The following is a 14388-nucleotide window of genomic DNA, read 5'->3' on the forward strand; positions in this document are numbered from 1 at the left end:
CCTTTTCTTTTTCCTTTCCCCTCTGATCTGTTATAAATTTATTTCCTCTATTACTTTCTTGGTTGCCTGTTTGACTCAAAGGAATTCAAGACAAAAGGTTTCTTCCATAGCTTCACAACTATGAATTCCAATGAGAATTTATGGCCCACTTAAAAAAGCAACAAATCATGATTTGTCTCTAACATGGTTGGAAAAAACCATTGATGTTATCCATATTATTATAATTTTAATGTATCCAAAATTAGAAAAAATCCGGCTGTCATCCAAGGGCGGATCAGGCTGTGGGTAGCTAGCTAGCTATGGCCTACAGGAAATAGCCAACGGTTTTTAGAGATTATATAGCCATCACAAAGCCCCTCATGGTCTATTTTAGAAGCAACCACACTTCAATAATAATTGCTCGGACGTCGAATCTTGACGCGTTGCTGGACAGGAAATTATCAATTTCAAATGTTGCGGACAACAAGACTAGAAGACAAACAATGACGACTTATTTCATTGCGCCAAAGATAAAATTCATGTACTATGCTGTTCGTTATATATATTAAAAAAAAAAAACCTTTTGGTTTACATGACTTTAATTTGCCAATGATTAACGATGATTTGAGTTTCTCAGTGTAAAACCATCTTTTAGACCGTAAGATCATCAAGTTAACGTGTTTAAAGATTATTTCCAATTTCTTGTAAATTGACAAACTCGATTTTCTTTCAAAATTGGATCATGCAATCCCTATCTCTCTCTCAACAGTTTAGTATTAATGAAGAAGTCTGATAGTGCCAAGTTTTGAACTAATGGTAAAAAATTTGAAATCACAATAAAAAAAAATGATTAAAGGTAAAGGTAAGAAATATTTTTTGTATTTGCACTCTAACATTTAAGTAGAGATTAAAAAAAATAAAAATAAGATGAAAAAAAAGTATAATACTTAGATAGTACATGAAGGGTCTTTAATATAAAAAAGAGGTAAAAAGTTTAAGGGTTGAGCGATTATATAATCAAAGACATGACATTGATATTGTATGATTGATTTAAAATTTTAAAATATTTTAATTATTCGTTGATAATTTTTGATAAAAAAAATCTCTTTAAACCTAAAATTAATCCTCACAAGATTCATGATTATTGCTGAAGTATAGATAATGATGAAGAGTTTTCTGAATTTGAGTTTGGGTGTTGACGAAGCTAGCTATCAAAGTTAAAAATGGTAAGAAACATGCTCACATGAAAAATCAAACGTTGAATGGACTAAAACCACATAACTCCCTGAAGTCGTCCTGATGTGAACTACTATTGTATTCCATATTCACACAAAAATCAAACTTGTTTTTCCTTGTTCTAACTTCGTTTTTATGTTGACTAAGCTATGAATTTTTCTTCTCCATTAAAACTCCATGAAATTAAGCTCTTTTATTGATCTTACACGAGTTTAAGAAAGTATGTTTAATCCAATCAATAGAAAAGAGAAATTTTTTTTGAATTATATAGATAACTATAACATCTCGAAATGGAAACTATTGTGGAAAAACCTTATCTTGAAATTTATTGGTGGAGAATCCATTTTCAATCGTCTCTGTGCATAATAAATGTTCATATGTTTTGGCAAACACCCAACTCTATTATTGCCATCCCCGAATTAAATGCTTCCCAAGCATTTATTTTTTTAATAAGCGTATGAACTGATTGACTTGAAAAAAATTATTAAAAGAAAAATGATTGAATTACCCTCTTATGGTGGGAACAGAATTGGTCCAGAAGTGGTGCTTCCATGGGTAAAACAGTCTTTGGATTCAAAGACTTTAATATTGAGTCACAACTCGGACCAGCTTAAGCTCAACTCAATCCAACCTTGCAAAAATGCAGAGAAAGGAGAGGGGTACGTGGCTGCTTCATGTTGGTGACAGCTAATGAGAATCCAGAAAGTGAGGAGTGACACTGAGATGCCGGGAAAATGATAGGAAAAAAAAAAAAATTTTGTATATGGATTATTTTCCGTTAATTGAGATTTAATAAGGTGACTTCACTTTTTTCTTCAAAGGAGGACACGTCGCCAGGGTGATCTAACAGAGGACGGTACCGAATCCTTTTGACTTCTCTTAACCTCTCGCTATTTATACAAGTACAGTTCCCATATGGACCTTCATCTCTTGGCTGCATCATTTCTCTCTTTTCTCATCAGTTCTCTGACTCAGCCCATATCTCTCAAGGAGATTCTAACCAAAACCAAGAAGCTAACATGGGAAGAACACCTTGCTGTGATAAAAATGGGCTCAAAAAAGGGCCATGGACGCCGGAAGAGGATCAGAGGTTGATTGATTATATTAAAAAACATGGTAATGGAAATTGGAGGACACTGCCAAAGCATGCTGGTAACTTTCTTCTTCTTGATTTCTGGTCTGCATGGATGGATTATTGTACTTTTTTGTGGACTTTATAGTAATGGGTTTTTGCCCTTTTTAATTGTTAATAATAGGGCTGCAAAGGTGTGGAAAGAGTTGCCGTCTTCGATGGACCAATTATTTGAGGCCTGATATCAAAAGGGGTAGATTTTCTTTTGAAGAGGAAGAGATAATAATTCAGCTACACAGTATAGTGGGCAACAAGTGATGTTCTTTTCCATCTTCCTTTGTTCTTTTGGTTCTCTATTTCTTTGTTTCGTTGTATTGTTTTTCTAATGTGTTGAATGTTTATAGGTGGTCTGCCATTGCTTCTCGGTTGCCCGGAAGAACAGACAACGAAATAAAAAACTATTGGAACACTCACATTAGAAAGAGGCTTCTTCGAATGGGAATTGATCCAGTGACTCATAGTCCTCGACTGGATCTTCTCGACCTTTCCTCAATCCTACGTTCATCTCTTTGCAACCAATCTCAAATGAACATGTCAAGGTTACTCGGAGTCCAATCCTTGGTTAACCCTGAGCTACTAAGGCTAGCCACATCCCTCATGTCATCTCAACGTCAAAACCAAAACCAGAATTTCCTTCTTCAAAATGTTCAAGAAAACCAACTTTGCAGTTCCCAAGTCCAAAACCAATATCAACCAGTAATGCAATCTAATCATCTCCCAACGCAACTCCAAGAAATCCCATCTTGTACTTCGTTGAATCTTCCTTGTAGTATTCAATTTTCTAACGAAGCACAACACATGAACCCCAATGTGGGCCAATTTCCATCAAATATCACCGACACAAATGACTGGCAAGGCAATGCGATGACTTCAAATTTGACTGAAGATTACGTGCCGATACCGCCAAACTATAACTATTACGGCTCTGATGAAACCGTCATGGACCCTTCATCCGAAACCTCAAATTTCCAGTCCAACAACAGCAATCAGAGCTTCAGCTTCACGTCAGTTTTATCGACGCCTTCATCAAGTCCAACTCCATTGAATTCAAACTCAACATACATCAACAGCAGCTGCACTGAAGACGAAAGAGAAAGCTATTGCAGCAACATTTTGAAGTTTGAAATCGCAGATATTTGGGATGTTAATGAATTCATGTAATTGCAAAGTCAAACTCAACAAAAAAAATCCATTTTTGTGGGTTTTTGAATTCAGTGGGGGATGTTGATAGGTGTAAAATTTTCTACTACTACTACTAATTAATTTGTTGCATTAATTTTCTTAAGCTTACTCTTTCAGGAACCAAGATCCTACCTTCTTCACCTTCTTTTTTAAATATTTTTTATATAATTGGGAAGTTTCCATTATTGATATGTCACAATATTATTTTTTTGCTCTCCTCTATTTTTGTATCTTATTTACATTAGTCATGTTATCATATATTTATTCAATTCTTGTCAAATGGACAGATAAATATATCTACTTCCCAAACATATATATATATATATATATATATATATATAAGATATAACAATAACACATTAGGACGATGCTGTTGGCTTTTCACAAGATTTATGACACTCTCAATAAATAAAGCAAAATTTTTTTTTCCTTCCCTAATTTAGGTCATGTTTGCGTAGAACAAGAAAGCTATAGTACAATAATAAAAATAATAATAAAAAAACTAGCCCAAAGTGTTACCTAATTAATTATGTATGATCTTAAAGACAAAAATCATTATAGAGAAAGACCTTGGCTTCAAAGATCCCGACAGGAAGTCAAATTCCGGCGGGGTTTCCGGCCATGAAGTGTCGGAGTTCGTGAATCCTGCACGTGTCTGTGCCACCTGTAAGGGCAACTGTCTTTTTCAGGTAGTGATAAAGTAAGTAATTTTGCATGGGGGATTATGGTAATATCGGGTTTGCGCAAAGAAATAACTAGAAAAAGAAGGGCACATGTCGATCTACTAGCGGCGACCATAGCGGGGGACCACCATTAAAAGAAAGAGCTGGCTTTTATTGAAAAACAACGCGTGCCTCTTGTGCTGTGTTTTGTCCCTTTATCATCATCTCTCACTCTATTAATAAGCTTCAATGTCAAACCAAGAACCTAAATGTTTAATGACGTCAGCATTTTCAGTGACATGGACTCATTCATGCAGAGGTGGGTCCCGAGAGCAGGTTTGGCTTTGAGCTCACCGGTTGACCGGGTAATCACGGTAATAGGCTTCTTTCTTATCCAGTTTTAGAGACCTACCGCGGATTCGACTGTGCTTTGGCTGGTGGCGGCTTTATGCAATAATCAATTAATCATGCTTAGTCAATAATATTTCTTACGAACTAATTTATAATCACTTCAAATCTATTTGTTTAGTTGCTTAATCATACGATGCTTTCATTCAGTACGTAAAAAGAAACAGGTGCATGAATAAAATGTGATGAAAGCCAACCGTGCATGCCAAAAAGCCATTTATAATCAGACTATCTTCCTTATCCATCTTCTTCTGCTCGTGTGATCCGAAGCTCCTTTCGCTCTTTTAGCGAACCCCAAAATTCCCATGTAATCGCTACGTCATTTGTACGTCGAAAATTGGTCTTGTTTTTATGGGTCAAAAACCAAACAGTTAGCACCTCACTTTCATGTATATATATATATATATATATATATATAATCCAGTGTACACAATTTAAATCAGATTTTTAAGGCTCGACTAGTCAATTATCGTAGAAATTTTTGGTGTTGGGGGTGTAAATGTAGGGTTCTTCTTTGACTATGAGCCGACCAGAGCCTGAGAAAAGGACACCCTCCATTTCTTGATCGACCGCCCAAAGAAAATTTGTTATTTCAAACATTTTGAATGACTACACCCCTGTAAAATGGGTTACTGTCTTAATTTGCGTATGGGTTTTTATTTCTAGCTTTTCATGTTCTTTTTCTTTCCAATGACGGTCAGTGCAGCACAATTTGGGATTAGAAAAATAGGGCCTCCTGACGATTATGGACGTCTAAAAGATGGGATTATTGACTAAGAATTCACATTTTTGGATGTTTCTTTAGAATATGAAACTAGTAATAATTTCAAACAGAAAGAGTTTTGTCTGCTTCAACTACGGAATCAGACATATGTGTATATTTCTGTTTGATTAATGTTGATTTCTAGATTGTGGGTTAAAAGGTAGCAACAGGCCTTGCTGTAACCTTAACTGATGATTGCTTCAAGCTTTAGTTTATTGACGACGGTAAAGCTTCAGATTCCATTCTTTTCTCTTTCTCTTTTTCCATTTCTCTCTTGACGGATCAATTAAATAATTATCAGTTGAAAACTATGGGATTTGTTATTGGATTGTTATTTGTGCATTAATAATATTTTTTTTATCATGATAACTTAAAATAATAATATCAAAGAAAAACCTGGAATAATTTATATTTGTGACCAATTGAAATGATTAATCATGGTCTTTATCGATAAAGTTAATCTTACTAGCTAACCTAGCTAGAGTAGAGTTTAAGTCTTAATTTTGATTTCATTACATATATAATACAATATGATTGAATTTATCATATTATCAATTAAATTAAATGTTAATTTTAATAAAATTTATTTAACATAAATTTTTTATTAAGATTTTAAATTATAATTACAATAATTTTTTTAATCACAATTATGATAATTCTTGTTATTATTTTCAATTTTATTGAAATCCACATTACGACCATACAAATGTAATCTAAATCGGCTAAAGACAAAACTAGCAATGAAAGGACAGGTCAATTCCACAGGCCTTTTATGGTTTTTTTTGCTGTTTTGCTAATTGGTGCCAGAATGCTATTAGAGTTCAATTCCTCCCTTGAATGCGATCAACACTAAGCTTGATACGTGTTAGATTGTTGTTGAATTCTCTGATAAACCCAAACTTGAAGTACGCCCCAGTAATAAGAACTAAAGTAATCACTCAACCAAAAGGACAAAATCAGAAATGGATGATAATTTGAATTTGGAATTTCATCCTTTTTGAAGTTTTTAATGGTGGAAGACATTAATCTGAGTTCCCAGCCAGATCCCAACTTTTTATTCAGCAATATTGTTGAACACGTATAAGAAATTCTTATGCTCAACAATATATATCAAATACGTTAAGCTTTTGATTCCTGAATTCAATATTTGGTTTGCAAGGTGTAACAACAGGTTTTATCTGCTTCTTTTTGGGTAAATAATAAGATTTACTTATCCAAAAAACTGAACATTCCCATAGAAATCTTAATCGAAGAGGTTTCCCATGCTATCAGTTCTGACCAATACTCCAAATTGTGCAGTATTAAACAAATCAAAATCTGCCCTTGTTCCTGAACAAAGGCCTGTCTCCGGTCAAGATCAAGATTGACCACTGTGCAGTAGTTGGGCAATTAAATCTGGCCCATGTTAATGAAACCATTTTCACATTTAGATCCCTTCAGAAACTTTTAGCCCGAGACCCCAAATGTTTCTGAAACCTTATTCATTTAAACCATTAGATCTCAAAGAGGCCCAAAATAAGCCAGAGATGAAAGCAAGTGGCATTTATGTAGAACACTAATAAAAGATTAAAAAAGTGATTAGTGCTTGTATTAAATAATGGAAACTGAGTACCAAAATAATCATAATGGAAACTGAAACTGTCCAAAATGATGGATTAATCCTCCATATTGTTTTCTCAACATTTGACCAGGCCAACCCGACAATGGCATATGATTGTGCCACCGACTTGTGTTTTAAGACTAAATATATATGGTTGACGATGTTGATTCTTAGTTGTTTTCATGTAATTATACTTACAGCCTCTGCATATTAAAATGAAAAACTGTCAACGAACATGAATTCCCCACTTTCCATGAGTGGGATCGGAGCAGTTTGATTGTAGCTAGTAATTGCTCACTTCCAAAGTATTTTTGATAGTTTTCAACGCGAAGCTTTGAGGTTTGGTAATGGTGGAATGTCTATCTAACCCTTGAGATAAAACAAGAGCAAAACACTAAGGACAAACTGTCATAAGACACAGACACGAGGAATTGAGGATATTTCAGTCTATTGGAGATGACGGCAGCCAGCAAATCACCGACTCATGTCCGAATTACCAACACGTGTCCACTTGGCACTTTCGATTGTGGACTAGGCAACGTGTAAATCAACCCAAGTTGCCCCTTAACGTGTCAATCGTAAACGTATCCAACGCCACTTGCTTACTTCCATTGCTCCAAAACAGTAAGAAAAAAGATTAGACCCAAAGGAAAATTTCCAAAACTATAAATTGATCAATTCATCAAAGACAAAATAGAGGCCTAGTCCAGGACGCTATGAGTCGGTCCGTGGAGCCACTGATCGTGGGCGGAGTGATCGGAGACGTGCTCGACATGTTCACTCCTGCGACAGAGTTCACTGTCCATTATGGCACCAAGCAGGTCACTAATGGCTGTGACATCAAGCCATCTGCTGCTGCTGATAAACCTCATCTCCAAATTCTTGGTCCTCCCCTCTCTTCCAGTTTATATACTCTCGTATGCAATTCTTTCAAATCTTTTTCTCCAATTATCTTCCTCATAACTGTTGTCTGTGATTCAACATGTAGTATTGTGGCAATAATATATGTAGGTTATGGTTGATCCTGATGCTCCAAATCCAAGTGAACCAAGACTGAGGGAGTTGCTCCACTGGTAATTACATTATATATCATGCTTATCTCTGCTACTGCATAAAATTTGGTATAATTAATGTTTCTGTTGCAGGATTGTTGTAGATATTCCTCATGGACATGATGCTACCAAAGGTATAGCTTTTCCATTTTGTTTCTTTCACCTGAAAACATTGGTCTTAATCATTATGAGAAGAAAATGAGATTCAAATTAATTTAAAAAACGCTTTCTAGACTTTCATCTAATTCACAAAGTGAGTCAAATCTAAACAAAACTTTGATTCTAAACTGAATTTTCATGTAATACAGGAAGAGAGTTGGTGGCTTACATGGGACCCCGCCCAACTATAGGAATTCACCGGTATATTTTGGCACTCTTTAAGCAGGAAGGAGCAATGGGGGGAGGAAGTCAACTTCCGGATGGCCGTGCCAACTTCAGTACTCGCCAATTTGCTGCTCAAAACAGGCTGGGGCTTCCAGTTGCTGCAGTGTATTTCAATTCACAGAAGGAACCAGCAATGAAGAAACGCTAGCTGATACTTAAAGAGTTCAATATTTGGTAGATTTCGTGATACAAACATTCAATACAAGGATATAGAATAGATTGATAGGGTGATGGAGATGCATGGATGTTTGTTGTCTGTCCGTCTGTCTGTGTATATAATTTTCATTAATTTTGTCTGAATTTCATCGAAGCTCAGAACTCAGAATCATGAAGTAGAGAAACTGTTGGATTGGATGTGTGTAAAGATAAGACAATGTTTCTATGTAGGGCAAAACCTTAACCAACGGCTTGAACTGAAACAAGTTAAGTTTGAACTTGACACCACAAATTGGTTAAGATTATATTTATTTTTGAATTTTACTCATTAAAATTAAAAATTCAATTCTTTATAATAGATTACATTATTGTTGATTTTTCTTGACTTGTTTTATTATAATATAATATGCAACTTTTTAATTTGTGATAAAATTCAATTATTTAAAAAAAAATAGGCAGCAAATTTGTCTATCAAGACTCAGTTTCTCAGCCAGCAAATTTAGCCATTAGGATAGGGGATTTTTTTTTTCTTTAAGGATAACAATAGATAGTAAATAAAATAATATTTGTTATTGTTTAATTGGTTTATATCGGATTTAGATAATTATAAATGGATAATTAATGTATTTGTATAAAAAATTTATTATTTGTAATGGATTCAGAATGAATATGAATATTATTTTTTGGATATTCAATATTTAAATTCATCTAAATTTTAATAAATAATAATAAATATTTGAATTCATTATCGATTTACATATATAAAATATATAAAATTTTATACTTGTAAAAAGTTTCAAACTTTAAAAAATAATTTTTATTTATTATTAATTAGGAATAAACTTAAATTTTAAATCAAATTCTTAGTTATTTAATATTTTAATAAAATATTTAAATAAATAAATATTTTAACATATTCAAATATTTAATAGATATTACTTATTTAAATGAATTTGAATTTAAAAAATAATATTAAATTTAAATAAATATTATAAATATTAAACAACGCCAAATATTGTTTATAAAAAAACAATAAATATCTTCCGATGTCATTCTTAAATTTTTATCTTTTTCCAAAATGTTTGGAGTTTCTTTGATCTTTTCTAAGCTGTCCTTTCAATAAATTTACTAAATTACCCTTTAATAGATTTAAGACAAAATAAGGCAGAATTAGTAGGGGTGAGCAATTAGCCGTCGGTTTAGTTTGAAAAAAATAATAATCAATTTAATTGATTTTTATTTAATAAATAATTAATTTAATTTAATATTTTTAAATAATTAATAATAATTGAATTAATTAAAATTAATTTGATTTAATTAATTTAATTAAATAATTAATTTTTTTATTTTTTATTATAAATAATTATTTAATTATAAGTTTAATTTAATAAAATTCAAATTTAAATCTTATTCAAATTAAATAATTTTAATAATATTTTATAAAAAATAAATAAAAATATTTATTTTAATTTTTAATTTTTATTTATTAAAAATTTAAAAAAATAATTATTAATTTTAAAAATTAAAAATCAACCGAATTAATAAATTTAATCGATTTAAAAAATTAATTATAATTAAAACAAAATAAATCAAATCAATTTAATCAAATTTATTCAATTTAGATCGATTTAATTGGTTCAAAAACTTTTGCTTACCTGGCAATTGCGTGGGCCCCAAAATACCGGAGTCAACGACGTTGTCCCCAATCTTAGGCCCATTGTAGCAGGCAGGCGCAGATCTCTTCTTCCTTGCACATCATCTCGCGCCGCTAGGTTTTACCATAACGAAACAAAGAGAATGAAGTTTGGTCAAATAAAAGGTTTCGATTGTTAATCAGAAGAGAACCATCGATGAGAAAATGCTTTCAAGAACTTCGTCTTCTGTTTCTTCTTCTATTATTCATCGCCTTCGCTCGTTAGCCTCTCCAAAGCTCCCTCTTTTATCTTCTCTCTCTATATATCGCGATGTCCAGGTTCATCTCCTTACCCTTTTGTTTTTACTTTTTTATCAAAAACATTTTCTGGGGTTACTTTTTCCTGGGTCTGGGTTTTTTTGGGTATTAGTTTCTCTGGGAACTTTGGTTTAAGGGTTTTAAATCTATTCTTTTTGTTGTTTTAGAAAAGGTGAAATATTTTCTATCTTTTAGGTGTAGCAAGATGTAATGATTACCTTGATGAATGATTTCACAATGAATTATTGCATTAAAGGTTTGAAAATCTGTTTCCAACAACTTGGGATGTTGAGTTTAATGAAATAAATTAAGAAAGTAGAATTCTTGCTGCCATGTTGTGTGAAGTTGACAGATGGGTTTTGAATACTTGCTTTTATGTGTAAGAAATTTAGAATTTACATGGTAAATGATGAGAGAATTGTCGGGATGCAGGCTTTTGACATTTGCAAATATTAGGAAAGTTGCACAATCTGCTATTTCAACCCAGACAAGAAGCCGCTTAGAATTTGCGAAGTATGGAACGGTTGTTACTGTTGGGTTGTGGTTGCCACAATTTAGAGTGTACTCCCAGTATTGGTTCAACATTGGAGGAATGGCTCCATTCTTATTGCAGAATACTAAGGAAGGGTTGTGCCGAGGTTATTTTTCGAGGAACCATTCCTTCCTCTCTGCAAGTAGTGCAGTGACTCATCATGGCCAAGTTGCTTGGAAAAGGCTTACCCATAAATGTTCTGCCAGTAGTCGTATGTTCCCTCACATAGGCAGGATTGCTCAAGCAGTCAGCTTAGCTCTGTACCGCTCGCACCTGATAGTTCCTGGTATTTTTGGCTTGAAATGGGGACGACTGGCATTGTCACAGAGGACTTTAGTAGAGACAGATTACTACCCATCACCAAATTCTTTGTATATCCGTGCACAAGATGGCCATGCTTTTGTTTCCTCTATCCTACTTTCAGTAGTAGAAGTTGTTATCTTGCTGGTGAGGGCTCTCTATCTTGCAGTTTTGTTCTCTCCAAGCATACTAATGGCACCATTTGCCGGCTCTTGTGGTCCCCAATTTAGGAATGTGTGGCTTGAGGTTGTGCATCGCACACTTGAAACAGCAGGTCCGGCATTCATAAAATGGGGTCAATGGGCAGCAACACGACCAGATCTCTTCCCTAGAGATTTATGCACCAAGCTTTCAGAGCTTCACAGCAAAGCTCCGGAGCACAACTTTGCCTACACAAAGAAAACTATTGAAAGAGCATTTGGCCGCAAGCTTTCTGAAATTTTTGAGGATTTTGAAGAGGAACCTGTAGCATCTGGCAGTATAGCTCAGGTGCACCGGGCTTCTTTGAGATTCCGCTATCCTGGTAAGCAGGTCAAGCCCATGGTAGTTGCAGTAAAGGTTAGACATCCTAGTGTCGGTGAATCAATTAGGAGAGATTTTATGATTATCAACTTGGTGGCAAAGTTATCAAAGCTCATTCCAACTCTGAACTGGTTGAGATTGGATGAGAGTGTCCAGCAGTTTTCTGTTTTCATGATGTCTCAAGTTGATCTTGCAAGGGAAGCTGCCCATTTGAACCGTTTTATATATAATTTCCGAAGCTGGAAAGATGTTTCTTTTCCTAAGCCTGTGTATCCACTTGTGCATCCTGCTGTTTTAGTGGAAACTTATGAGCAAGGGGAAAGTGTCGCACACTATGTTGATGGACTTGAAGGACATGACCGGATTAAGACTGCACTTGCTCATATTGGAACTCATGCACTTTTAAAGATGCTTTTGGTAACTATTTTTAATTGGTTAGCTTATGCTTCTGGTAACATTGTTGTTGATATCTACTTGATGATGCTTGATCCCTCTTTCTTGAAAAATAAGAGTATGATACGATTCTGGTTTCCAAAAGATTAATTTTCTTCTTTCAGGTGGACAACTTTATTCATGCTGACATGCATCCTGGAAATATCCTTGTCCGGGTGTCTCAGAGCAAGGCTTCTCGAAAACGGCTCTTTAAATCAAAGCCTCATGTCATTTTCCTTGATGTAGGCATGACTGCTGAACTTTCTAAGAGTGATCGTGTAAATTTATTAGAATTTTTTAAGGCTGTTGCCCGAAGAGACGGTCGCACTGCTGCAGAGTGTACGCTTAGATTATCGCAACGACAAAACTGCCCAAACCCAAAGGCTTTTATTGAGGTGATGTATATAGATGTAACCTAAACTGTCCTAAGACCCAAAAGATTTTAGGACAGTGATGAGATAGGAAAACGGTTTCTTTGTTATCGTCTTCTCCTTATTTTCCCATTTAGTCTACCCAAATGCTTTCTTTTATCCTCCCTTTCTCTATCGGATTGTCATTTTAGATGAATGCCTTAATGGACTATCATCTCTATTCCAAGTCAGACTATCTTTATTTTATCATCCAATCCCCTCCCTTTTCCCATGCAATTTATTTATTTCTATGTCTATGTTATCTTCTGCTGCTTGGTTTTCTAATGCCTTGTTTCAACAGGAAGTGGAAGAAGCATTCACTTTTTGGGGTACTCCAGAGGGTGATCTAGTCCATCCAGCTGAATGCATGCAACAATTGCTTGAGAAAGTACGGCATCATAAAGTCAATATTGATGGCAATGTATGCACTGTGATGGTCACAACATTGGTTCTTGAGGTAACTTCTTTCTTCATTTTGTGCTGAGTCCAAACTTTAATGTATCTAACCTTTGACCAACCAATTAAGATGTCTTTCTTGACTCCCCCTCGGTTTTTTTGATGCTACGAAAGAACTCCTTTATGTTTACTCATGTTTATATATTGTATTTTATGTCTTTAAGAAGGAAACCAAATAAATAGCTGTCATCATAGTCGTAGGAGCAAATCTGCCTGGCTAGTTGAGTCTTGAAGTTAAGAATGGAGGGGTATTCCCATATGGTGATTGTTTCATAATGGTCCTAAGAGTGACTTGCTAAAATGCCTCTACAATATGAATATAAACCTAGTTGATATAGTCATTATTTAATTTAGTATCATGTTTTGGTACTTGTTTAATTTTGTAGGGTTGGCAAAGGAAACTTGATCCAGGATATAACGTGATGCAAACGCTACAGACTCTACTACTCAAAGCTGACTGGGCAAAATCTCTTTCCTACACTATTGATGGGCTGATGGCTCCATAAAATATTATCTGAAGTACAGTTAGTTGAATGCATCATTTCAATAGATCTCTAGGATCATGTGTTTCTCTTTCTAGAAAACAATTTTGATAGAGCTGAGACCCTAGAATGTAACCGGTCCTGAAAGGCATTAAAAATATCATTTTTTATCTTGAAGTTTGGAGCTAATGTGAAATTTCATCCTTCTATAATCATTTGTCACTTTCATCAATTCATTGCTGTTATATCTTAGGCCCCATAAGTAACAGGTGAAAACAGTGAAAGAAAGGGGCAACCCGAGAGAAATAAAGTATCAAAAACTATTCATTTTTTCTTTAAATTATTAGTGCAAAAAGGAGGGGAAAAAAATTCATTCAATGTACCAGAACTTAATTAGATAACTGTAGAAATTTGTTGAAATTTTGTTGAGCCGACTGCCGAGCGACGTGGATTGTATACATTTGTTCTTCACATGCCTTTTCCTATGTACCTAGTCAATGAAATAATCTGAAATATCTTGTTCTGTGCTGTGATATCAGTCACTTAGGTTTACTTTGTAATGCCAGATTGAATTGGATGTAAGAAAACAATGAAAAAGATTGCTCGGCTGATCACTTAATTGTCTAAAGAAGCTGCATTGCATAGTTCATTTGTCAATGATGCAAAAGATGCAGCAACTATCATTTCCTAAATTATCAGGGAAAGGAAGCAAAGTAAAATTTTCCAACAATATATGGATGAAATGATTC

General features: G+C 34.3%; 3 protein-coding genes across 4 annotated transcripts; all 3 read left to right on the forward strand.

The window, feature by feature from the left end:
• Positions 1 to 2123: 2123 nt before the first annotated feature.
• Positions 2124 to 3632, forward strand: LOC111278659 (transcription factor MYB102-like). The gene is made up of 3 exons (XM_022865285.2): positions 2124 to 2367; positions 2472 to 2601; positions 2692 to 3632. Exons 1-3 carry the CDS (start codon positions 2235 to 2237, stop codon positions 3506 to 3508), a joined length of 1080 nt encoding a protein of 359 aa, XP_022721020.1. The 5' UTR covers positions 2124 to 2234; the 3' UTR covers positions 3509 to 3632.
• A 3953-nt stretch (positions 3633 to 7585) lies between these two features.
• LOC111278660 (protein MOTHER of FT and TFL1-like) lies at positions 7586 to 9026 on the forward strand. The gene is made up of 4 exons (XM_022865286.2): positions 7586 to 7879; positions 7974 to 8035; positions 8108 to 8148; positions 8323 to 9026. Exons 1-4 carry the CDS (start codon positions 7679 to 7681, stop codon positions 8544 to 8546), a joined length of 528 nt encoding a protein of 175 aa, XP_022721021.1. The 5' UTR covers positions 7586 to 7678; the 3' UTR covers positions 8547 to 9026.
• A 1249-nt stretch (positions 9027 to 10275) lies between these two features.
• LOC111278224 (uncharacterized) lies at positions 10276 to 13816 on the forward strand. 2 transcript variants are annotated; one of them, XM_022864802.2, is made up of 5 exons: positions 10276 to 10526; positions 10938 to 12276; positions 12417 to 12686; positions 13003 to 13158; positions 13544 to 13816. In XM_022864802.2, the coding sequence occupies exons 1-5, from the start codon at positions 10519 to 10521 to the stop codon at positions 13661 to 13663; spliced, it is 1893 nt and encodes a 630-aa protein (XP_022720537.2). In that variant the 5' UTR covers positions 10276 to 10518; the 3' UTR covers positions 13664 to 13816. The 2 variants fall into 2 exon arrangements, 1 of the variants encoding a protein (XP_022720537.2); XR_016344161.1 differs by having other exon boundaries at positions 10280 to 10526; positions 12417 to 12691.
• Positions 13817 to 14388: the final 572 nt, after the last annotated feature.

This window comes from Durio zibethinus, chromosome 8 (assembly GCF_047325235.1).
Source record: "Durio zibethinus cultivar Kanyao isolate XHJ-2024 chromosome 8, ASM4732523v1, whole genome shotgun sequence".
Classification (NCBI taxonomy): Eukaryota; Viridiplantae; Streptophyta; class Magnoliopsida; order Malvales; family Malvaceae; genus Durio; species Durio zibethinus.